Source organism: Populus euphratica, unplaced genomic scaffold (assembly GCF_000495115.2).
Source record: "Populus euphratica unplaced genomic scaffold, PopEup_1.0 scaffold172.1, whole genome shotgun sequence".
In the NCBI taxonomy this organism is placed as follows: domain Eukaryota; kingdom Viridiplantae; phylum Streptophyta; class Magnoliopsida; order Malpighiales; family Salicaceae; genus Populus; species Populus euphratica.
Window position 1 is genome coordinate 865,008 of NW_011499920.1, and position 22,556 is coordinate 887,563.

At 34.1% G+C, this 22,556-nt stretch overlaps 3 protein-coding genes across 7 annotated transcripts; 1 reads left to right on the plus strand and 2 right to left on the minus strand.

The window, feature by feature from the left end:
* The first annotated feature begins 1,978 nt into the window (after window positions 1-1,978).
* On the plus strand, window positions 1,979-3,537 carry LOC105135085 (vacuolar iron transporter homolog 1-like). Its single transcript, XM_011039786.1, has 2 exons — window positions 1,979-3,109; window positions 3,212-3,537. The coding sequence occupies exons 1-2, from the start codon at window positions 2,491-2,493 to the stop codon at window positions 3,352-3,354; spliced, it is 762 nt and encodes a 253-aa protein (XP_011038088.1). The 5' UTR covers window positions 1,979-2,490; the 3' UTR covers window positions 3,355-3,537.
* Window positions 3,538-11,544: 8,007 nt separating this feature from the next.
* LOC105135088 (uncharacterized transporter YBR287W-like) lies at window positions 11,545-16,891 on the minus strand. 3 transcript variants are annotated; one of them, XR_844123.1, is made up of 14 exons: window positions 16,016-16,890; window positions 15,833-15,920; window positions 15,519-15,690; window positions 15,265-15,344; window positions 15,022-15,146; window positions 14,760-14,881; window positions 14,425-14,667; window positions 14,005-14,097; window positions 13,817-13,917; window positions 13,663-13,715; window positions 13,366-13,551; window positions 12,429-13,284; window positions 12,144-12,271; window positions 11,545-12,030 (listed from the first exon to the last, which is right to left on the minus strand). XR_844123.1 is itself a non-coding variant. In XM_011039790.1 (12 exons), exons 3-12 carry the CDS (start codon window positions 15,651-15,653, stop codon window positions 13,160-13,162), a joined length of 1,263 nt encoding a protein of 420 aa, XP_011038092.1. In that variant the 5' UTR covers window positions 15,654-15,684; window positions 15,833-15,920; window positions 16,016-16,891; the 3' UTR covers window positions 12,787-13,159. The 3 variants fall into 3 exon arrangements, 2 of the variants coding, with proteins under 2 accessions (XP_011038092.1, XP_011038093.1); XM_011039790.1 differs by lacking the exons at window positions 11,545-12,030; window positions 12,144-12,271 and having other exon boundaries at window positions 12,787-13,284; window positions 15,519-15,684; window positions 16,016-16,891; XM_011039791.1 differs by lacking the exons at window positions 11,545-12,030; window positions 12,144-12,271; window positions 15,265-15,344; window positions 15,833-15,920; window positions 16,016-16,890 and having other exon boundaries at window positions 12,787-13,284; window positions 15,519-15,609.
* A 1,454-nt stretch (window positions 16,892-18,345) lies between these two features.
* On the minus strand, window positions 18,346-21,647 carry LOC105135086 (uncharacterized transporter YBR287W-like). 3 transcript variants are annotated; one of them, XM_011039789.1, is made up of 10 exons: window positions 21,412-21,647; window positions 20,890-21,099; window positions 20,708-20,787; window positions 20,357-20,603; window positions 19,987-20,184; window positions 19,803-19,895; window positions 19,578-19,678; window positions 19,361-19,413; window positions 19,033-19,218; window positions 18,346-18,653 (listed from the first exon to the last, which is right to left on the minus strand). In XM_011039789.1, the coding sequence occupies exons 2-10, from the start codon at window positions 21,022-21,024 to the stop codon at window positions 18,529-18,531; spliced, it is 1,218 nt and encodes a 405-aa protein (XP_011038091.1). In that variant the 5' UTR covers window positions 21,025-21,099; window positions 21,412-21,647; the 3' UTR covers window positions 18,346-18,528. The 3 variants fall into 3 exon arrangements, with proteins under 3 accessions (XP_011038091.1, XP_011038090.1, XP_011038089.1); XM_011039788.1 differs by having other exon boundaries at window positions 19,803-19,898; window positions 20,890-21,077; window positions 21,412-21,646; XM_011039787.1 differs by having other exon boundaries at window positions 19,803-19,898; window positions 21,412-21,646.
* Between the last annotated feature and the right edge of the window lie 909 nt (window positions 21,648-22,556).

A 22,556-nucleotide genomic window follows, 5' to 3' on the forward strand; every position in this document is an offset into this window, starting at 1 on the left:
ATTGTCACGACCCGAATCCTGGATCTGTAATCGGTAACGCAGGAACAATGTCAAAAGAACTTTTTATTCACGTCAAGTTTTAGAACGGACATATCAAAAGAATCAGTCATTTAAAAATACGTAGCATTTCATAATATTTAAAAATATTATATTATTCAAAACTAATGAAACTAAAAAATAGTTCAAAACTTTTTATCAATAATTAAACTAAAAACAATAATTCATAATACTCATTATTACAATAAAATAACAGTGGAGCATCTAAAATATCGAATCAAAACTAAAAGGAAAGCTTTGCCAAATAAGCAAGGTATATCGATCAAAATTGAAGAAGCATAAACACTCAACAAAATTTACTTGCTATTAGAAACTAAGAACCTTAAATAATATTAAGAATGATGGGTGAGTTCAAACCAACTCAGTGAGAGAATAACATTTAATATATATTTTAGATATTAATGGTTTGTAAGTCGATTTATCTTGATATATATAAACATATACATGTTAAACATATTATCATAAAGTAGAATATATATTAGATATCAGTTATTAAATGACACTTAAAGATGACCAGATGACACCTGGAGGTTACCAGATGACTCAAAAGTGATCAGATGACACCCGTAGGTGATCACTATGGGATGATTAGTCGCCACAGGCTGATGCATCTTTCATTAACTAGGTATATAGAATACTATATGCATATATGTTAACTACTTTCCATTAATATGGAGTTATTGACAAGTTTTATATCAAGACATAATAGATATTTGAAGAATCATGAAGGAAATGTATATTATATTGAATAGAATATAGTTCCACAAAATACGAGTGCAAATTCAAGAATAAACAAGTATTTGAAAAATAAAGCAACATATATAAATATTTAAGAGATTAACTAATCATACTCATCATATAATCAACATACATATTTATTTATATTATATGCATATTAAACATTAATTCACTCACCCGAAAAATATAGAATTAAAAGGAATATCAGAAGAAAGACCAAAAAAACTTATTGAGTATTGTTAGGAGAACATACAATAAATATAAAAAATATACTTAAAAGCAACTGAAAACAACACAAATAAAAAATTTTAATGCATAAAATAAAACCAAGTTTAGTCTCCTAGGTTTAGGGACTAAAACGACAATTATCCAAAACAAGGATCAAAATGTAATTTCATAAAAAATGGACCAAACTGTAAATATATAACCATACTGAAATTTCACCCATAAACCATCCTCAATTTTATCTAGAATGAACTAGGGACTGAACTGTAATTTTTATAAAGTTTAGGGATTAAAATGCAAATTTCCAAAATTGAGGGACCAAACTAAAAATATTTCAAATTAATTATCAAACTGAGATTCATCATCCTTAACCTTATAATAACACTTTCTAGAATTTCAAAATATATTTAGGGGTCAAATTGTAATTTTTTCAAAGTTTAGGGACTAAACTAAAATTCTCATAAATTAAGGATCAAAATAAAATTTGATCATCTTCAACCTCAAGATCATTCTGTCTAGATTTTCCAGCAAAGTTAAAATGAATTTCTTAACCTATAAAAATTAATTTAAACAAATCAACTTACAAATCCTTATTTCCTATAAGATATTAATTAATCATCTAATATTAAATTTTTAATAATTATAAATCAATCTTAACAACATAAACTTTTAATCTTTATAAACCCTAATATCTTCTTTAATCATTTCATAAACAAACTATAATTGAAAATAATATAAAAAAGAATCACTTATTATTTACATTTTTATTTTTCTTTAACAAAAAATTTAAGATAAAAAATTAAAATCTTTGGTTTGAGGAGAGGAGGGTCATAGTGGTTATAAAAATATTAAAAATAAAAATAAATTCTCTTATATTTTTTTTAAATATCTAAATTAATTTAGATTAAATTTGGGCTAATTTAAATTTAGATTTGAGCTAAAAATTTGAATGTGATAGGATAAAATATAAGCAACCAGTAAAATATAGCTGCACAGGGGAGTAGGGGTCAAATTGCAGTCCTTAAGAGAGGAAAAAAAAAAAAAACCTGCAGTTATCCTGGAAGCAAGTGACCTGGAAGGATCTTGTAGATGTAAACAAGGTCGAACCTGGCCACGACAACAGAGGAATCTAACAGGTGTATGTTAAAGGAAGATTTTCTCCGCAAATATTGATAGTAGAAAATGATGTTCTTCTGATCCATAGCATAAAAGGTGAAATTGTCTTAGACTTCAACGTTTGTGTTGGTCCCATAAGTAATCTTTCACGGTACCACCAAAGTATCTTCTTGTCTTTTTATGAAGAAATCCATTTTTACCGGTGAAGGTCTCAGTTCGGCCGCATCCATGCCATTTACTTATACATACCTGGATATATTTATATACTCCACGTGCCTTCTGTGTGTCTCAACCTAGGCAGCCACACTCCTCCCCAACTTCTGTCCCTAAGCTAAAAGCACATCTCTCTTTAACATGGCTTTACATCAAATATCAGAAACTTGTGCTGAACATAAGATTTCAGTAGCTGATGAAGATGCTCAGAAAGTCCAGAGATTGCGGCGAGCTCAATGGCTCCGAGCAGCTATTCTGGGAGCTAATGATGGTTTGCTTTCCACTACATCACTAATGCTTGGCGTAGGTGCAGCAAAGGAAGATAGCCGGTCCATGGTCTTGTCTGGACTGGCTGGAGCTCTTGCAGGTGCCTGTAGCATGGCTGTTGGGGAGTTTGTTTCAGTCTCAACCCAGAGAGATATCGAAAGGGAAACTGTAAGCGATCTCAGTTCAAAAAATGATGGAAAAGATTCTCCTGGAATCAGAATCGATGTCACAGCAACGCTAGCAAGCACGAATGGAGAAGCGAAGCTGGATGATCCCCCTGGAAATATACAGTTTGCCAAGCTCATCTCTGAGCCAACACAGAGAAGGTCACCAAGTATGATCCACGAGCCAAAGTTACCTCCGGGTATTTCTCCTGGAAGATCTCCTGCAATGAAAGTAATTCAAGAAGATGCGAGGAAAAGTGCTGAAATAATGCTGGAGGATGACAGAGAGGAGGTGCTAACAAACCCCTACAAGGCTGCAATTGCATCAGGTTTATCATTTTTGATAGGATCTTGTGTGCCTTTGCTGTCTGCCATTCTTGTTGCTCAAAATGTTGTTAGTATTGTGATGATTCCTGTGGTTGCATCAGTAGCTCTGGCTTTTTTTGGAGGCTTGGGAGCTTATCTTGGCGGTTCACCAGTTAGGATATCTGCAGTAAGAATTCTTCTTGGAGGTTGGATTGCCATGGCAATTACTTACGGGTTGCTCAAGCCTTTCGATAAGGATCGTAGTTGATGATTTGGATTATTTCCATCATTACTGTAAAAGAAGCTGCTTGGAAAAACAGAAAAAAGGTTTTGGTTTTTCATATAAAGACAAGGCTTTCGATTCTTGCTTGCTTCATGCTGGATGTTTGTATTGTCTAAAAATACTGGTATACTAACACATAAATGTTAGACCATTAATACTCCTTCATGGCACCTCCCCCTCCACTATTCACCTCCTACCCTAAACTTCATGTCCATTAAACAAGAAGCATTCCCCAAAGTTTGGGCTTTGATTATAGTGATGAGAAATGCATGCTGCAGACTTGGCAGCTGGATCAGTCCCATTAAAATATGTAATTTGTCATCATAAATGTTCAGGTATAATCCAAAACTAGAATACATAGGTTTGTAGGTTTGGATAATGTGCAAAAATGCACCTCCTGTTTGAAATTTAGCATTTCAGAGGTATTTTTATTTTTGTCTTTAACGACTCATCTTTTGCATGGTTTTTTCCTTGGTGGCACCAAGAAAGCATTGCTAGTTGTTAGTGGGACATTCTAGAAATTAAACATATATAAATTTACATGGTTTGAAAACTTGTCTACTTCACAGAAATACTGAATTGTATTAATCAATCAAGGAAACAATACAAACAAAAAAAGGAGGAGAAAAACTCTTTTCAACTCAACTCTATTCACTCTAGCTCTCTCTTTTGCTCTCTCTATTTTTGCCTTAATTTAAACCTCCATCATATGCCAAGTGGGAGATGAGGTATTTCCACTTACATATGGTGGAGGTTGAACATTGTTTGTCTCTACTTACTAACAATCTCCTACTTGAAGACAAATAATAAAATTATCTTTTATCCTTGAAGACCAACTGAAGTTTTACACAACTTCAATTTATCAAGTGTAACTCCTTTGATTAATATGTTAGCTGTATTCTTGCTTCTACAAACCTTTTCTAGCATTAGTTGCTCGTTGTCTAGCAATTGTCGAATGAAGTGATATTTGATCTGAATATGCTTAGTCCTGGAGTGAAATGCTGGATTCTTGGCAAAGAAGATTACACTCTAACTACTGTTATACAGAGTACCTTTTCCATTCATCTTGTTCAATTCTTTTAGGAAACTCTATAGTCATACTATCTCTTTTGCAGATTCTGAGACTGCAACATATTCAACTTTTATCGTTGAAAGAGTGAAGATCTTTTGTAAGGTAGAACTCCAAGAAGTAGCAGTGCCTCATAGAGTGTATACATATCTTGTAGTGCTCTTTCTACTATCAACATCTCCTACTAGATTAACATCTACAAAACCTTTAAGTTTCAAACCACTAGCTGTGAAAGTAAGATAAGTCTCCAAGGAACCTTTTAAGTATCTCATGATCCATTTTATAACCTTCCAATATTGCTTTTCAGGATTGCTCATATATCGGCTTACAACTCCCACTGAATGGATAATGTTTGGTATGGTACAGACCATAACATACATCAACAAGCCAATAGTTAAGACGTATAAAATCTTATCCATGTATTCATATTCTAGCTTAGTTTTTGGTGATTGGTCTTTGTTGAGTTTGAAATGATTCCTTAGAGGTGTAGTTACTGGTTTAGCATTTTCCATATTAAACCTATTGAGAACCTTCTTGATATGTTCTGTTTGTAAAAGCTTTAGTATGTCTTTATCTTTATCTTTGATGATTCTTATATTAAGTATTTGTTTAGCAACTCCCAGATCCTTTATTTCAAATTGTTTTGACAATTATTATTTTAGCTTGTTAATCTCCTCAATGTTGGATCCTGCAATCAACATATCATCTACATATAATAGTAGAATGATGTAGGAGTTGTCAAAATATTTGATATAGCAACAATGATTAGCTTAACATCTTGTGTACCCCAAATAACATATGAAGTTGTCAAACTTCTTGTACCACTGTTTTGGAGTTTGCTTTAAACCGTATGGGCTTTTCCTTAACTTGCAGACTTGGTTCTCCTTTTCTTGTATTGCAAACCCCTCTAGTTGTTGCATGTAAATGTCTTCTTTCAAGTCACTATAAAGAAATGTTGTTTTTATATCTAATTGTTCAAGATGTAAATTGTCTGTAACTACTATCTGCATAACAACTCTGATTATTGTGAGCTTCACAATTGGACAAAATATCTTAGAGTAGTTAATCCCTTTCTTTTGTTGAAACCCTCTTACAATAAGTCTTGCCTTGAACCATTTTCTTCCGTCATGCTCAGTCTTTACTTTGTAAACCCACTTGTTTTGCAAAGCCTTCTTTCCTTCAGGTAGTGTGGTTAGCTCCCAAGTTTTATTCTTCAACAACAAATCCATCTCATCCTTTATGACTAACTCCCACTTGTTTGAGTTTTCATTGTGTAAGGATTCTTTATAAGTTAGTGGTTCACCACTATCTATCAGCAAAATATATTTCAGTAGAAGTGTGAACCATTGTGGTGGCTTTACAGTCCTTGAAGACCTGCGAACATAAACAATTGGTTCACTTAGCTCATAGTAGTGGGTATAGATGTGCTTGAATCTTCTTGTAAAGACTCTTAATTTTTGTTCTACTCGATAACATCGGGTAGCCCTTCTAATCTTATAAATTCAAATTTTTATGGATTTGTATATGAATTAACCATATTTGTTTCTACACTTAATTTGTCTTTGTACAAAACTTTCTCATTAAAGATCATGTTCCTGCTTCTAATAATCTTTCTGTTCTAATCATCCCAGAATCGAAATCTAAATTTTTTATCTCCATATCTAATGAAGAAACATTTCTTGGATTTGACATCTAGCTTGTTGCGAGCATCGGACTCTATATGAATATAGAAAATACAACCAAAGACCTTTAAATGAGAAAGTTATACTTTTCATACCTTCTTGGGCAATCTGAACTCCAAAGGAACTGATGGTCCATGGTTGATCAAGTAAACTGCAATATCAACTGTGTTAGCCCAAAATGTTTGAGGTAACCTAGAATACAACCTCATGCTTTTAGCTCATTCATTGATGTTCATGTTCATCCATTCAGCAATGCCATTCAGTTGTGGTGTGCCTGAAACAATCTTTTCCATTCTAATACCATTGACAGCACAATACTCTTTGAAACCTCTATCAATGTATTCTCCTCCATTATCAGATCTTAAGCATTTTAACTTTAAACCTGATTCAGTCTCAACTATAGCTTTCCATTTCTTGAATGTTTCAAACACATCAGATTTATTTTTCAATAGCTTTCCTTTCAATTAAAGTATTTTCATCCCCTTTTAACTTATATAACCGAGTCTACAGTGCCATAGTCGTGCTTGATTTTCTGCTTCAATAGAGGCAATAATGTCTGTAAATTTTGTGGTCATATATAAGGTGTCAGTTTTCTTTCCACGAGCCAAAATCATTGCTCTCTTCGATACCTTCCACATACCTCCAGAAAAAAAAGATTGAATGACCACTATCATCAAGTTGTCCAACGAATCCACATCTTGCAGCTTTCATGAAGGTCTACGCTTTTCTTATCAAAATTTACACAACCTTTTTATATTGCTTCTATTGGTTTCAAAATGTAATAATCTCCTCTTAGTAGTGAAATGTTAAGAATCTCCTCTTGTCTTTAAAACAATTTTAAAGTGAATTTTTATTATTCTATAATAAAAAAAGACACGAGACAAATTCCTTTTACCTCCACTATCTTTATTTATTTATTATTTTGTCTTAAGACTTCTTTAATGTCTAGTTAAGGTGGAGTTAAAGCTGCCTGCATCTCTATTTTAGATAAATTTATGGATTTACCACTGAGTGATAGCTTAATATCCAACTTCTGCTTATACGTGGATTCATTTTTATCAATTTCGCAGCTTGATGAAGTTCACAACCAATTTGTTGTTGCACTGAATGATCTCTTTAAAAAGCACAAAGCACGGGTTGGCTTTGCTGATGTTAAACTAAAAATTTTATAATTTGATGCCAGAACTTGATTAATTTCTAAATGTTTCTTTATAACATTTATTTCTTCACTTTCTTGTTTATATGTTGTATTTGATTTGATAACGAGCAAAATCAAACTTTAAAAGCACTTGGAAAAAGGAATTTGGAGCAAAAATTATAATAATTTGGTGTTGTTTTTTCTTAGCTGTAACTATGGTGCAGAAATGATAACGGTCTAAGGAAATTCTTAACAGAACAACAAAAAACTCTTCTCTTGAAAAAATTGTTTGGCCCAAGAAATTTCTGCAGATCCACCACCAACTTGCCTATTTATTTTACACAAGTAATGCAACAAACTTTGCCAAAACTTGTCAGGGCAACAAAATAATATGAAATTTCCATACTCCACAAGTCCCCATAAAAGCTTACACGAGTCCAACCTGGAACCTTTCTTTCACTAATATCTAAAGCATTTTTACTAATGAATTTCACTATAGAATAAATTTCCAAACTTCAGTGTCATCAACATGAGTGATAGGAAAATTAAATCCACAAATGGCAATCTTAATGAGTACCATTTGGCCTGATAACATTAGATAGTGTTTGCATCAACATCTAGACCATTCTCTATAATAATTTTTAGTTCAAAAGCCTTAATAAAAGGACTATAAGGGTTCACAATCACTTAATATAATAACACAATATATATATATATATATATATATATATATATATATGAGTTTAATGAGCTATCAAATCCAATATTTCTAGGCTTAGTTAAGCATTAAACTCAGATATATATGGGTTTAGTGAACTTTCAGACGCACCATCGTTGGGCTTAATGTTTGACTAAATCAAGGCATATATGAGTCTGTTGAACTATAAACACACTATTTTTAAGCCCATGCTCTTTTTAACTCTAAAGAATTTTAGGCTCCATGATCATACCATAAATTAAATATATTTTACCATGATAAGTTAAAGACATATTATTCCATGATGAATTAAAGATATTTATTAAAATAAATTATAAATATTTTGCTTATACTTTAATCCCTTCTATTCAAAAAAGCTAAACCTCATAGGCTATAAAAGAGACCATGATATCTCTTAAAGGCGAGTTCTTTTTTCCTCCGCTCCTTATTGCATATATATTTTTAGAATTTTTCTCTAAAAGATTAATGCATTTTCTATGAAACGATACTTATTTAAGCATTAGAGAGTCCTTAAATTTAAAAAAAAAAAGAGGACTTTTTGCAAGTATCATGCCACGACTGAATCCATGACCAATACATATGTAAGGTCCCATTTAGGTTTCCATACATATACGAACTGAAACTTACATACAAACTTTTACCATTTAAATATATGGAACTTCTGATACCATAATTAAAATTCTTAATGTAAAATTCATTTCTCAAAGTTGAACTTATGACATTAATCAAATGAGAAGCTATCAATTCATAAGTATATAATGGTTTATATCAAATATTTAATTTCAATACGTGATCAAGCTTAAGCATAACCAAGAGTTAGATAACATATGAGAATTACCAAGAAGCACGATCTTGTCATATTAACAATTCAAGTATTTATATTATTCCTCTAGCATATGAAAAATTAGTTATTTACTTGACTCAAAAGCAAATGTCCAAGAAAATCATACTAATGCCCAATAGGTAGAGTGTTAAAAGTATCTGAATACAAAAGAAACCATACTTAAAAAAAACTCGAAAAGAACATACAATTTATTTAGTATATTTAATTTAGGGTCTAACACACAACCCTATACATTTAGAAATCAAAACAAAATTATAAATTGGAATCGATTCACCTAATTGATTCCAAACATAACCTAAATTGACCGGACCAAAAAGAATCATTCTTCTCTCATTATCAGATCAACCAATTGGCCGAAATCTAACACCTATTCGGTGAACTGAAATCTAGCAGGCAAACCAGTCTACTGATTTAACCCCAACTGGTTGATCGGTTGGTCAGGAATTTCAAATTAGTTTTTTCTAAAATGAAAGATCTCAATCTCTAACTTAAAATCTTAAAAATTCAACATAATCAACCTATAACTATTCAACCGATCACACTACAATTAATTAATTCGTCATATATAAATAATTCATCAATTTAATCCTAAAACATAAACTTTAAAACCCTAAACTTTAACAAAATCAAATTAATTACCTTAACTGCAAATTAAAGACTTACCTTAAACACTTAATTTCTTTTGTCCTTTTCCTTTTTATTTTTCTTCTTCTTCAACAACTACCCGTTCTCTCCTTTCAGTTTCATATATATATATATATATCAAACTATTTGTTCAATTATCACAATATTTCTCATTCACTTATATCTATTTTTAAGCTTTTAAGGGCATTGTTGTTTTTTTCTATTTATTATTTCTTTATTTATTTCAAAATATTACATATTAGATATTATCTATTAATTATATTGACTAGAGAACTAGAAAATTAGTTTATTATTCAAGATATCAGCTGGGTTCTCAAGGCCAATGGACTGTTACAAGCTCAACAGTTACCTCATGCCATATTGAAATATTGCTCGTGTTGGGAAGGAAAGTCCATTTGGAACTCACAGTACACCTAACAACAAAAATAAATAAAGCGATGGAATTAAATAGGTTTTCTTTATATATATATATAAGCCTATCTTAAAAGTCCATAAGACATAAAAGAGGTGTAGCAAGAATATTCCAGTTGGGGCTGCCGATGAGCTTAAAATGGGTGAAAAATTAGTCAGATATGCACAACAGATGGATCCCATGGTTAAGTAGGATATAAATCCATGCTTCATATTTTTTATAGCAGTATTCAGATCAAGCCTTCTCTTTGTACATACCTTGTTGATTTTTGAACTCTATCATAATTTAAAGACCTTTTTATGGAGACATTTCCATGAAGCAGCCATTAGCAAGCAGCATGCAGTCTTAAACCAGATTTTTTCCCTCTCCGATTTCTTGGTCACGTTAAAATATCAGAAAAAGTATAGACTAAACAAGCTGCTTTATGTTTCAGTATTGAGGCGATACGAGGATTGACCCCCCTTACTGCTTTGCTTTCATAGACTGTTGGATTTATAATCGGTGTTATCCCTCCTTTCCAAAAAGCACTGATTGGTGATAATGATCCTCTTCTTGTGATTGAAGACTCTGTATGCTTGCTCGGGTCAGCATCCCTCTTTGATATGTGTGTGTATGGAGATTCCTGACATGTTCTCCTAGAATTCCTTTTGGTGTGTGTTTGCTTGCAGATGTCAAAGAACTTTATCTCAAATAACTACCTCAACTTAGTTTAAGTTATTAAATAAAATTTTAGAATATAATTATTTAATATTTTTCTTTAAATGAAAACTCTTTAAATTTGAAATTTATATAAACCTATATTATCTTATATTTAATTTTTATTAAATAAATAAGAATAATAAGATTTCAACTTGTGATGACTTAATTATTAAAACTTTAATATTATATCAGATAACTATTTCAACTTAATAATTTAAATTATTAGTTGAGTTCCAAAATATAATTTATATAATTATATAACAGCAGCGAGTCAGCAGTTACAATTACTACTTTGATTGTGGAAGCAAATCTTCTGCAGGGTAATTGCTATCATTTTCTATCAACTAGCCTGCCTTGATTCACTAGTTGGATTTTTCAAAGCTTAGAGACAAGGATGACCAGAATGTGCTCTCAGGTTTCAACGGGTCGAAGGTGCCGGTCTCAGTGATTATTGGTATAACAGCAGTCCGGTATATTTTTATACCGATATTGAGAGTCCTTACAATCAAATATGCTGTCCATTTTGGCTTTGTGGACTCAGACCCGTTGTACAAGTTCGTTCTTCTGCTTCAATTTGCAATGCCTCCAGCAACCAACATAGGTCTGTCAACTTTCAACTATACCTTGCTTTAAGATTCATGCGAAGTTTAATCATGTCCTCATCTGGAAACAGGTTGAATTTGTTTCTAACTTGAAGTAATTTCACATGACTTGGCGAGTACAATAACCCAGTTGTTTGGAGCTGGTGAAACCGAATGCTCGGTGATCATGCTATGGACCAATTCCTTGACCACAGTTGCGGCAACGCTTTGGTTCTTCTTGTCGTTCGTCAGATGAATGTCACTTCACTTGCCTCTTGGATCACTTCCAACATACACAATCTGGGAAATGCATTGCATCTTAGGCCTTAGCGTAGGTATTTCATTAGTTTTGGCGAATACAGATATAAAAGAAGATAGTTTGAAATGTACAGGCAAAAGGGTACTGTGCTAAATGTATTATTATGTGTTAACAGGGATGCTTCATCAGTTCTGCCAAATACAGATGTAATAACACATACTAGGCTAGATATATTTGAATGCCCTTTACAAGGCAAAAGAATTATATATTTGACCTACAACCTGACATTAAATTGTTTGATGATGCAGTCTTGCCTTTGTTGTCCACGTGATGAATTTTATAGAGAACAAGCAATAAAAGAAAGGATAAAACACAGTAGTTTCTGGAACAGTCAGGATTAGCTGACACCCTACAGGCCTTTCCTTGCAACAATAAATAAACCCTATTCAAATTGAAAGAATTTCAGAACAATGCCTGATGTCCTCAAATTAATGGATCTGAATTTTATAGGTTCATTGCTGGTGGTAGTGTAAATTGTAGCAGAAGCATAAACTGATATAATGGATCTGAATGCACCCGACCAAACAGGACGGCACGCTTAACAATGACAATTCCTAATAGAGGCAGGGAAATGTACAGAACTGCTAATATTGCGAACTCGATTAATGGCTGAATACCTGACCCTTTAAAATCTGAATTTTTGCAACAGTCAGAAATTGTTAGATACCTTGGTAAACAATACTAGGAAGAGAAGCAAGATTTTGACCACTTCACGGGAGGCATAAAGACAACTAGGAGTTACCTCTCTGCAGGTTCCCTCCCATTATCAAAATCACAGTTCGGACAGTTGCATCCCTGCAATTTAAATGACATAAAATTTCAGGAATGTGTTACAGGTGAGTGGTGAAAGCTAATGCTGACTGCAACACCAGAAAATGTAACCTGAAAGTATACTTGTGACAGCAAGCTACTAGATCAAGAATAAACTCGGAGATGAAAGCAGGATTTATACCCAAGAAAAGATGCAGATTCTTCAACTAATGAATAGGAGCACTGGCGCCGAACATGAGATTCCGAATCTGAGTGATCACTCCGATGATAAAACCAGCTATCTATGCCAAAAAGATATCTCTGAAAGTTAGTTCAGATATCAAGCAAGAAGCAAGAAATACACCATGAAAAAAGTGGCTTTGTTGGGATAACGATTAGGGGATATTGCTCCTATAGTTGAAGGTGCAAACACTTCCTTCAGATGGAGTTCCCTTGATGTCTTGCTGCTTAAAATCACTTGTTAGTTAAAATTAATTTCATCATAAATTAAATATTTTTAAGAAAATAATTAAATTAAATACTGCAATTACCAAAAATTTAAGGGCGAAAATAAACCCGACAAATTTCCCTTCTCATTAACATCAACTTGACAATAATACCAGCTTCACCATATAATTGAATACCATATGAGCCACCACCCTCACCCTCACAGCCTCACCAACACTGAACTACTATACTCTCTCCAACACAAAATCACCGTAACAGGACATCGATGAAACCAACAACGACTGAAACCATCATTGATTCATTGTTAATGAAGAGAGGCAATAGTCTTTGTGGATTTGAGTTTGAACACCATGGTATACACTACTCGATTTTAAGCCAAACTCTTACTTTTAACAATAACCACTCTCCAAAGTGGAAGAATTTCCCAACAAATGTTGAAGTCTATCTATAAAATAAGAATAGCAATCAAGCTACTAGCCACATGAAAAGGGTTGACCACAGAGTTAGAAAAATTGATGCCAGCGCATATGTCCATAACATTATCACAGAGCATTCACTTTCTCCAGCTCCAAATAACTGAGTAATTGTGCCTGCAAAATTAGAAAAACATGTTCAATGCATGATTGAACTTCATCAGCATGTTCGCTCTTATAGAATTAGACTGCTCATACCTATGTTCAATGCTGGTGGAACTGCAAATTGTAGCAGAAGGACAAACTGATATAATGGATCAGAATGGACCAGACCAAAGTGGACTGCACCTTTAACAATGGCAGTGCCTATGAGAGGAAGGAAAACAAACCTAACTGCTACTATTCCAACTATGAGTGACGACTGAATTCCTGATCCTCTTAAACCTGCATCGCAACAGTCAGAATCTGCTAAATACCATTCCATGCCAGTATGTGAAGTAAAAACAAGATTTGGACTAATTCGAGGGAGGCGTAAACGAACTTAAGAAAAATTACCTCTAAGAAGGTTTCCTCCGACAATTAAAGTGATTGTTGGGATGGCTGCATCCCTGCAATTTAAATTGAATGAAATGGTAAAAATGTGTTAAAAGATTATTGCTATAAGGTTGTGCTGTTCGCAATGCCAACAGTTTCTGAATATGATGTATACCCTATCAGAGAAGCAGAAGCTTCAACTACATGAAGAGGAGCACCAGAACCGATTAAGGAATTCCGAATTTGAGGAATCACTCCAATTATAAAGCCAGCAATCTTTGCAAGAAATTCACATTTAAACTCAGCTCAGAGTAGCAAGAAATACACTACGAAAGTAGTGGCTACGATGGAAATAGGGGATACCGCTGCGGTAGTTGAAGGTGCAAAGACTGCCTTCAGATTTAGCTTTCTTGATATCATCCTGAAGCATTGCTTAATCTTGTCAGATAAGTGTACCTACCAGAAGAAAACTAACAGATCAAGGGCCGCTAATATTACATCTTATTAGTTTAAAAGCAGTAAGGATTTCATCAGCAAAATCAATATGATTAAATGAAGTGAAAGATTTGATTGCTATTGTTTTCTCCGCAAAAAAAAATAAAAAAAATTCCAGGTATCGCAGAGTGGCAGAAACTTCTATTCTGTAAATTTAGAGAATGAGATAAGAACCTATAGACAATGAGCTTTGTCCTGGTCTGCAGATTGCGAAGGCTGTAGATACCATACCATGAATAAGACTACAAGTGTAAGAGATACTTCTAACGAGGAGGGAGAAAAACGAACCTTAACAATTCCCTCAGAATTTGTGAAAGGAAGAAGCAACTCATATTCATCGGAAACTGGAAACTCTTTGGAAGGAAGAAAAGCTTCCGAGTAATTCCCTTGGATGGGTTCTGGTGTTTCTCCGGCATCCTTCACAGTACTTGTGGAGCCACCATGGCCATCACTATCAGCTTCTTTGTTGACATCCCTTGAGGAAACCCTCACAACGTTATAAACATAAGACCACATATAAATGGCGCTTACCTGAAGAGTACAAGTTTTCTTATCAGAGTCGGACAGGTTAAGTATTCGTTTAGCGTGAATCTTGAATAAATGAAGCTAGTTTAACATTATACTGCCAAGGAAAGAGAAACATAAGCCATTCCGTATGTAGAGCAAACATCAGGGGATCCAAATGGACTGCCTTTCTCACTACAGACTGCTGGGATGATGATGAAAAGCAAACTTCCATTGTTTCCTGTTACATCAATTCAGAATATGAACTCGAAAACAATAAGCAATGTAAATACTTGAGGCCTGTTATATCTAGCGAAATCGATGCATCGATTCTTCTGAAGAAAGTTTGATAGTGAGTGATAACAAATATCTTGATCTGACCTGCAGCACAGCAACCCAATATGAGGCCCTTAAGTTGTTTGGCAGGTCTTGTGATTTTTATGAGTATCCATCCTAGTTCTGAGCCGACAATGAATGCACAAAGAATATTGACTGGCATGAACCACCTGTATAACAATTAACAGCTAAATGGCTTGAGCAAAGATCAATTAAGAAAACGTCACTCATCTTGAATCAGAACCAACGAATGCCACGGGACGGCAGATTAATCTAATTGAAACTCACAACGTAACAATGTTTTCATAGGTGATTGTTTTAGCCAGGCTGCTAACCACCAGTGCTGGACTAAACACCAAAAATACTACCTGTTCAAGACAGTGACTCTTAGGCAGAGATCAACATATGATATCGAAAGAAAATCACCAGGTGTTTAGTAGCTCTACGAAAATTTTTGTGATGCTCAAATTGTAACTAGCAATTCTTATAGCATAGGAAAGAGAGAATGAAATTCAGAACTAATTAATGACCAGTTTACGTACACGATTTAGTTCTTTCCTTGTACTCTCTCCCAAGACATGTATATTGTCCAATGCAAGAAGTGATCCAAGTGCTGTTAGAATTAGTACTTTCAAAATTGGCACAGAAGCAATATAAAGTAGATCAAGGAGCCGCATAGTGACACTTCGAAAACTTCAGGAATCTACCCTGATCCTACATAAAGGGAGAAAGATTTAAATAAATAGAGGTCCTGGAGCAATTCTAAGATACAAAACCATTGCTGTGACAAACATCACAGCTAAAAAATTGAAATGAAATGGCAGGGTAGCAACAGTTCCATTCCATTGAGATTCACCCGTTCAATAGTGTATGGATACAGTATCCAAGGAACAAAGACCAGTCAGAAGTATCCAGGTGTAAGTGAAGACTGTCTGAAGCTGCAACTGAAGCATTGAATAGAGCAGCATTAGAGTCCTGCACACTATACAAAAGACAACCCAATTTTGACAACTGAGAAGTGAGACTATAAATGCTTAACTTCCAAAATCAGTGCATGATATCTAGCAAAGAGATTTTAGTCCAAATTAGAGGCAAGTGCCATTGCACATTGCTGTAGACTGTAGTCATTTATTGATCACCAGTTCATAATGGTAAGTTACAGGCAGCGTAAGCCCTGATGTCAATTTTGGCCTCATATGACCACAGGTATGCATGCCATAATATCCATGCCTTTTGTTGCTATGAGCGTAGAGATTTGGGAAGCTTGAGCTTGGAAACACCTCCAACCGTTTCAGTAGCTTGTTTACTTAGCTAAGGTCTAGTCCCGTTTCCTGTGACCTTCCTGTCTCCAGGTTTCTTCTTCTTCTTATCTCCTAACATCACACTAGAGTACATCCATTTCCTTTTCAACTAGGGGACGAAACAGATAGCGGGGTTTTCTCCACATGTCGTTACCTTTAATGTTCATGTCAGAATATATTGTAATTGAATTGATATTTGTTTCATGTGGTGGTTCTGTCCGCACAATTTGGATTCCCCAGAATCCATAAGAAAATTCGATTTGGTACATTTGCCAAGCTGATTACTCCTCAAAACTGCTTTTGTTTTGTCAGAAAAGATCATTGCTTGTAATATTCTCGGATTCCACCAATGCAACTGTCACACTCTTCACCATAGCTATTAGACCTACACCGGCCTCTAGAACTCGACAAACCCGGGACCTAGACCAGTTCCAATTAAAGACAACGTAGGAAAACGACCTGACCCGTTCAAGATTCTTGACCGTTTGTGCATTACACACATGTTATGGGCACAAGATATAACGAAGCTAAGATAAGAAGCCATTGCTGTCTGCATGGAATGCCTTCATTCTGTATTTATTAACCATTCTTTTATGTACTGTATCAGCAAAGGGGCTTCCTCTAACTCTATCATATAAATCTTTTATTCATAGAATAAAGAATTTAGGCATATATTTTTTTCATATTTCGATATATAAAAGAACAAAAGAAGCCAACGTGCGAGTTTATCTGTTTTATTAATTCCATTTGGAGAGATTAATTCTATAACTTTCCACTTTGCATGACCTGCACTGTTTTATATATATCTTCAAAATTTAGAGATTGAAGACTAGGCTAGATTAGCCAAAAAATTCTATAGAAATTAGTATATAAGCATGTGATGATATTACTATCTCATATAAGATAGAAAATAAGAATCCTAGTAGCTTATACAACATGATGTTGTTTAATGTTTATGGAATGTCACTTATGCTATGCTTCTAAACCCCTCATCTAGATTATTTCTTATTTGTTAGAAAATAAGAAATTTAATTATTTATATCATATCTTTGAAATTAATCCGGTCTGATTAATTAATTTAAAATTTGACCGATCTAAAACTGAAACTAATCTAAATTAATTTAGAATTTGACCGATCTAAAACTGAAACTAATCTAAGTTCAAATAAATAAAGAAATAAAACTTAGGATGATTCGGTAATCTGGTAAGATTCAATCAAAAATCTAGTTATAATCTATTGGCTTTCATGTTTTTGTACTAAAATAATATTATTTTAATATGTTTTAAAAAAAATTAACCTAGTCAAAATCTAAAACTTAAATCTTGAACCGAATCAGCTATCGGACCGAATTTAAAAACTATGATTTATATAATATAAAAATTATTTTTTAAAATAAATATATTTTTCAATCATTTTTTTTAATAAATATATTTCCAACGACTATGTAGTTCCAACTTGTTAACTGGAACAATATTTCATGGGAGGCCATGTGCAAGTAAGAACACATTATTATTGGCGTGTCTATAAAAATATCAGTATAATCGTCAATTAGAAAACGAAAGCCTTGGCCGCTTATATATATACCACAAGTCTCATTTTCTCCTAATAGATGTCTTTCCAATTACAATACCCACCACGTGGCTATAACCTGTTGGCTGAGCATGACAAACATGTTTCTGTGTTGGTTCAACCGTGACAAATTTAGTTTCTTGGTAATTTTTATAAACAAGATATTTTTTGGTAACAATTTTTTTTTAATTTGAATGGCCTTGGGTAAAACGTTTCTTTTATGTTTTTTATTATGAGATTGTGTTAATAAATCTTATTATATGTATTAGTATTTATTTGAAAGTTATATGTATTAGTATTTATTTGAAAGTTTGATTGCGGTTATTTTTAAAAGTGTTTTTCATGCTGAAATGTATTAAAATAATATTTTTTTTTATTTTTGAAAATTATTTTTGAAATCAGTGGATAAAATATCCAAAATATAAAAAAAAATTAATTTTTATAAAAAACTACATTTTCATTTTCAAACAGTGCCAAATTAATATCTAAAAACAAATATGGAGCAATAAATTTGATTAGCTTCAATTATAGGATAACACCAGTAGATTGGGAGGTTTTTTTTTTTTTTTTTTATCAAATGTTTTTGCTAGCATGGCTTGAATCTGCCTAACTAGTCGACATGGAATTTGGAACTTAATCACCACCATAAGGTGAGACTGAGACCATAGACAAGAACACAAATTACACCAAAAGCCACATGTAAAAGGTTGACCAAAGGGTAAGAGAAAATGCAGCCAAAACATAACACCACAGCATAATGACAGAACATTCACTCTCACCAGCCTTGAAAAGCTGAGCCATAACCCCTGTCAAGTTCATCAAAACAGCAAGCATGTCATCCCAAAATGATTTATGATCAGAAGCAGTTCATTAAGTTTTAAGAAAAAGTTCTACTGGACAGAACATATTTTTTAGACTGCATTAGGAGAGTGATCCGAGAAGGAGTTTTGAGTCATCGAGTTATGAAGTTAAACATGTATTTTAAAAAGAAATGACCTCGTTTTGGAGTTTGTTGTAGTGAACTTTAGTTCACAAAGCAATGAACAAATTTAAAGTGTAAGAGTGGGTAACAACTGTACAAGGTGTATGAGTTGAAAAATGGCAGGCTTCCAGAGTCAGCAAATGAAATAAAATAAAAAAATTGCAGCGACAATCCATATGAAGAGCTTAAAGAAGTTCTCGTACCTATAGCCATTGCAGGTGGAAGTGCATATTGAAGCAAAAGAATGAATTGATATAAAGAATCTGAGCCAACCAAGCCGAAATGGTGTGCTGCTTTAACAATACCAATGCCTATAAGTGGCAAGAAAAAAGTCCTCACTGCCACTATCCCTGCAATGACTGATACACTTATTTCTGATCTTCTTAAACCTGAAACAGCACAAATGTGGAGATTGTTAAAGATCATGAGATGTAACTATGTTTTTGGGCAGTTGTAGCAGGAAACCTGGATCAGGCTATATATCTCAAGGAAATCAGGCCTGAGACAATCAAGACATGTTTAGGAAACTACCTTTAAGGAGGTTCGATCCCATTATCAGGGCCATGCATGGAATTGATGCCTGTCTGCGGGTCAGAACAATGATAAAAACAAGATCAATGACAATATTACAGGGAGTTCCTGAACAATGAAATCTTAATCAAATAACACAAGTCAAAACATGAATCCTTGATAGGAAAAGGTTTTCAATCTTCTTAAGCTTAACAAATTCCATTTTAGGACTTATTACCCTAGCAAAGACGCAGAGCTTTCAAGCACTCGAAGAGGAGCACTATCGCCAATAATCACCTTCCGGATTGGAGAGATTGTCCCAATGGTAAACCCAAACATCTAAAGAAGTAAAATAAAAGGAGTCAAAGTAATTACATAGTTGATTAGGCACTGTCACTGACAAAATTAAGAACTAATACAAGGACATAATGCAGATAGTAGATAGTATGAATTTCTAACGTACCGCAGCAATTGTAGCTGGTGCAAACACCTTCTTGAGGTTGGTGTTTGCTGCGAATTTCTTAAAATTCCATAAAGTCCTCTCCATGAATGTCACCTTCTGTCAAAATAATAAGGTGCTAGGAAAAGAGTTTCTGCCTAAAAAAATTCATAAGTAGCATCTGTAATAAAATGCTAGGAAACCTCACTTTTCCCTCGGTCATAGTTTCAGGAAGTTCAGCATGAACAGAATGATCATGGCAGCTAGACTTTTCACTTGAAGGAAGTAAGGCCTCTGTGTAACTTTCAGAAACGGCTATCGATACATTTTCAGTGTTTCCAGCACTGTTATCAGCATATATCCTCATGATAATATACACGTATGTCCATATATAAATAGCTCCAACCTGTTGAATCAGAATTTACAACGGAAAAAAGTGAAATTAACTTTAGAGTCACATCTTGAATCCGGTGATCCAGGCTGAGAGGAGCCTGAAAACATCTGCTGAAAGTGGGTTTCATTATTATAGTGTCAGATGAAGGGTTTTCTTTAGTAACATAATGAAGATAAAATCTTACAGCCATAGAAAGAGAAGCATAAGCCATTCCATAAGAAGAGCAGACAGTTGAATCTCCGAATGGGCTATTTGACTCGTTGCAGACTGCAGGAACAATAATGAGAAGCAAGTTCCCTAAATTTCCAGCAGAACAACAACCAATGACAAGGCCTTGGAGGTGTGGTGGAGTTCTGGTGATTTTAATGAGAATCCAAGCAAGTACAGAGCCAACTATGAATGTCAGAAGGATATTCACTGGCATGAACCATCTACAACACCACCACATCAAAGTAAAATGCCACAAGTTAGTGGCAGAAATGCCCGAGGATGAGCAGGTAGAAGCAAGAACTGAAAATTTAGTAAAATCACTCACAAGCTAGCCAAACTTTGAAGAGTAATAGTTCCAGCAAGCTGGCTAGACACGAGCGCTGGACTGAACACATAGAATATAAGCTGCACTTACACAGAGAATTTGTCTATTACGGTGAGAAGGAAGGCAAAAAACTGTTAATTTCTATAAAAAAACAGAATCCTGTAAACATGGATTGAACTCACATTATTTAAGTAGGGTCTTGCAGTCGATCCCAAGAGATCGATACGATCAAGCGCAAGAAACAAGCCAACTAGAGTAATCAAGAGTACTTTCAGAACTGGAACCATTGCCACGACAAAAAGATCAAGAAATCCCATCTCAGAACTTATCTGCAAAGCTTGCAAGAACTCTCTCTTGAAAGTTGACACTCCCGTGGCAAAGAAGAATCAATTCTTTCGTAACATTTATGAGAGGCACATAAAATTATTATCAGATACACAGAAGAAAATCGACCTTGAACAAATTCTGGATATTGAACTAGCATGGAAGGGGCAATATTCGACACGACACATTAGTACGACCTTCATGTGATAGAAAAATCGACACGAAACAAACATGTCCATCACGGAAATGACCTTAGCAAGCCTTTTTAGAAACAAATCTACCTATAGACATTTTTATATTATTACTAAATGCTTATCAGATGTGCTTAATTTCGGACGTATGTACCTCTCTGCAACATGTAGGAAATTAAATACAAATACCTTGTTGCAAGTTTCGATCTACGCAAGCTCAAGTTTCCACTGATGTTCCTGGAGTCAAGAATGTCAGCAACTTCTTATTTCTACATGTGTTTGCTAACACTAATAGAATCCAAGTCAATATTTGGCATCTGAGACGTATTTTACTATCGAAAATAAAGAAATAAAGTCGGGAAGATCATCATCAACTTGCCCTCTCTTATCTCTCCAAGACAGCTATTGTAATCTATGGTTTTGATTGAGGAAAACTAGCTACATGATAGTTAGCTGCGTTTTGTGTGGGGTCCGTGATGTCATTGCCATCCGCATGGTATCTAAAAACTTCACCTACCTTTCAATCTGACTAGCGTGCCTGTATATTCTGTACCTGTCATAATCAATGAACCTTGTTTCACCTTAAGAATTCTCATCTTGTCGCGTTTTGTATATTATTTTAGAGATTGGAGACTCGATTTCGTCATTTCCTGATCATAGAGACCGGCCCGGAAAAAGACATGGATCACTGAGATATTAGATTAACGCATGTCATTGCATTATTTAAAAAAGAATATTTTGGTGTTACTCCGACCGAGTTTAAACAAATCCTTATTTAATTTAACTAAAAACCCAACTCAAATCAAATCAAGATTTGAGTTTTCAAATCAAGTTTACACAGTCATGGGCTTGATCATACCATTTTCCAGAACTTGCGAGTGTTTTGGAAAACAAGGAGTATTTTGCTATTGGACACAATCGGAGTGTGAAAAAAGGAAAAGTTTGTCATGAATGCATCAACTCAAGCATGAATGATTGATTTAAAACTTAATTGGTAAGGAAACCGAAAGCTTCTAATCTACACACGAGCAATAATTTCTTGAGATGGGGGAGGATTCGAAGCTAACAAGTGCTGCCGGCAGTGTTCCCATGATCCAACCAGGAGAACACATGGGGCATGCAGCGGATCGATGTCAATGTTTTTAATATTATACTCTACACTTTATAATTCTATATATTATATAACATAACACGTTATAGTTTAATTCTGTTTTAATTTCAGACGTGGTCCTCTCAGTCAAAAGATGACATTAAAATAATACAATTTTATATCGTTAAACAAGTGTTGCCACATTTTTTATGACTGGTCAATCACCAAACTACATGGTTAGCTG

Bases quoted from the DNA above. Each gene is read 5' to 3' on its own strand.
- LOC105135088 (XM_011039790.1), bottom strand. From the start codon at position 15,653: ATGCGGCTCCTTGATCTACTTTATATTGCTTCTGTGCCAATTTTGAAA. The intron at 13,918-14,004 runs GTATCCCCTATT...TTTCTTGCAAAG, and splicing joins CACCTTCAACTACCGCAGCG to ATTGCTGGCTTTATAATTGG. The intron at 13,285-13,365 runs GTATGAGCAGTC...CTAATTTTGCAG, and splicing joins TCCACCAGCATTGAACATAG to GCACAATTACTCAGTTATTT.
- LOC105135085 (XM_011039786.1), top strand. From the start codon at position 2,491: ATGGCTTTACATCAAATATCAGAAACTTGTGCTGAACATAAGATTTCA. The intron at 3,110-3,211 runs GTTTATCATTTT...TTGCATCAGTAG, and splicing joins CAAGGCTGCAATTGCATCAG to CTCTGGCTTTTTTTGGAGGC.
- LOC105135086 (XM_011039788.1), bottom strand. From the start codon at position 21,024: ATGGGATTTCTTGATCTTTTTGTCGTGGCAATGGTTCCAGTTCTGAAA. The intron at 19,679-19,802 runs GTACGTTAGAAA...TTACTTCTTTAG, and splicing joins CACCAGCTACAATTGCTGCG to ATGTTTGGGTTTACCATTGG. The intron at 19,414-19,577 runs GTAATAAGTCCT...TCTGACCCGCAG, and splicing joins AGCTCTGCGTCTTTGCTAGG to ACAGGCATCAATTCCATGCA.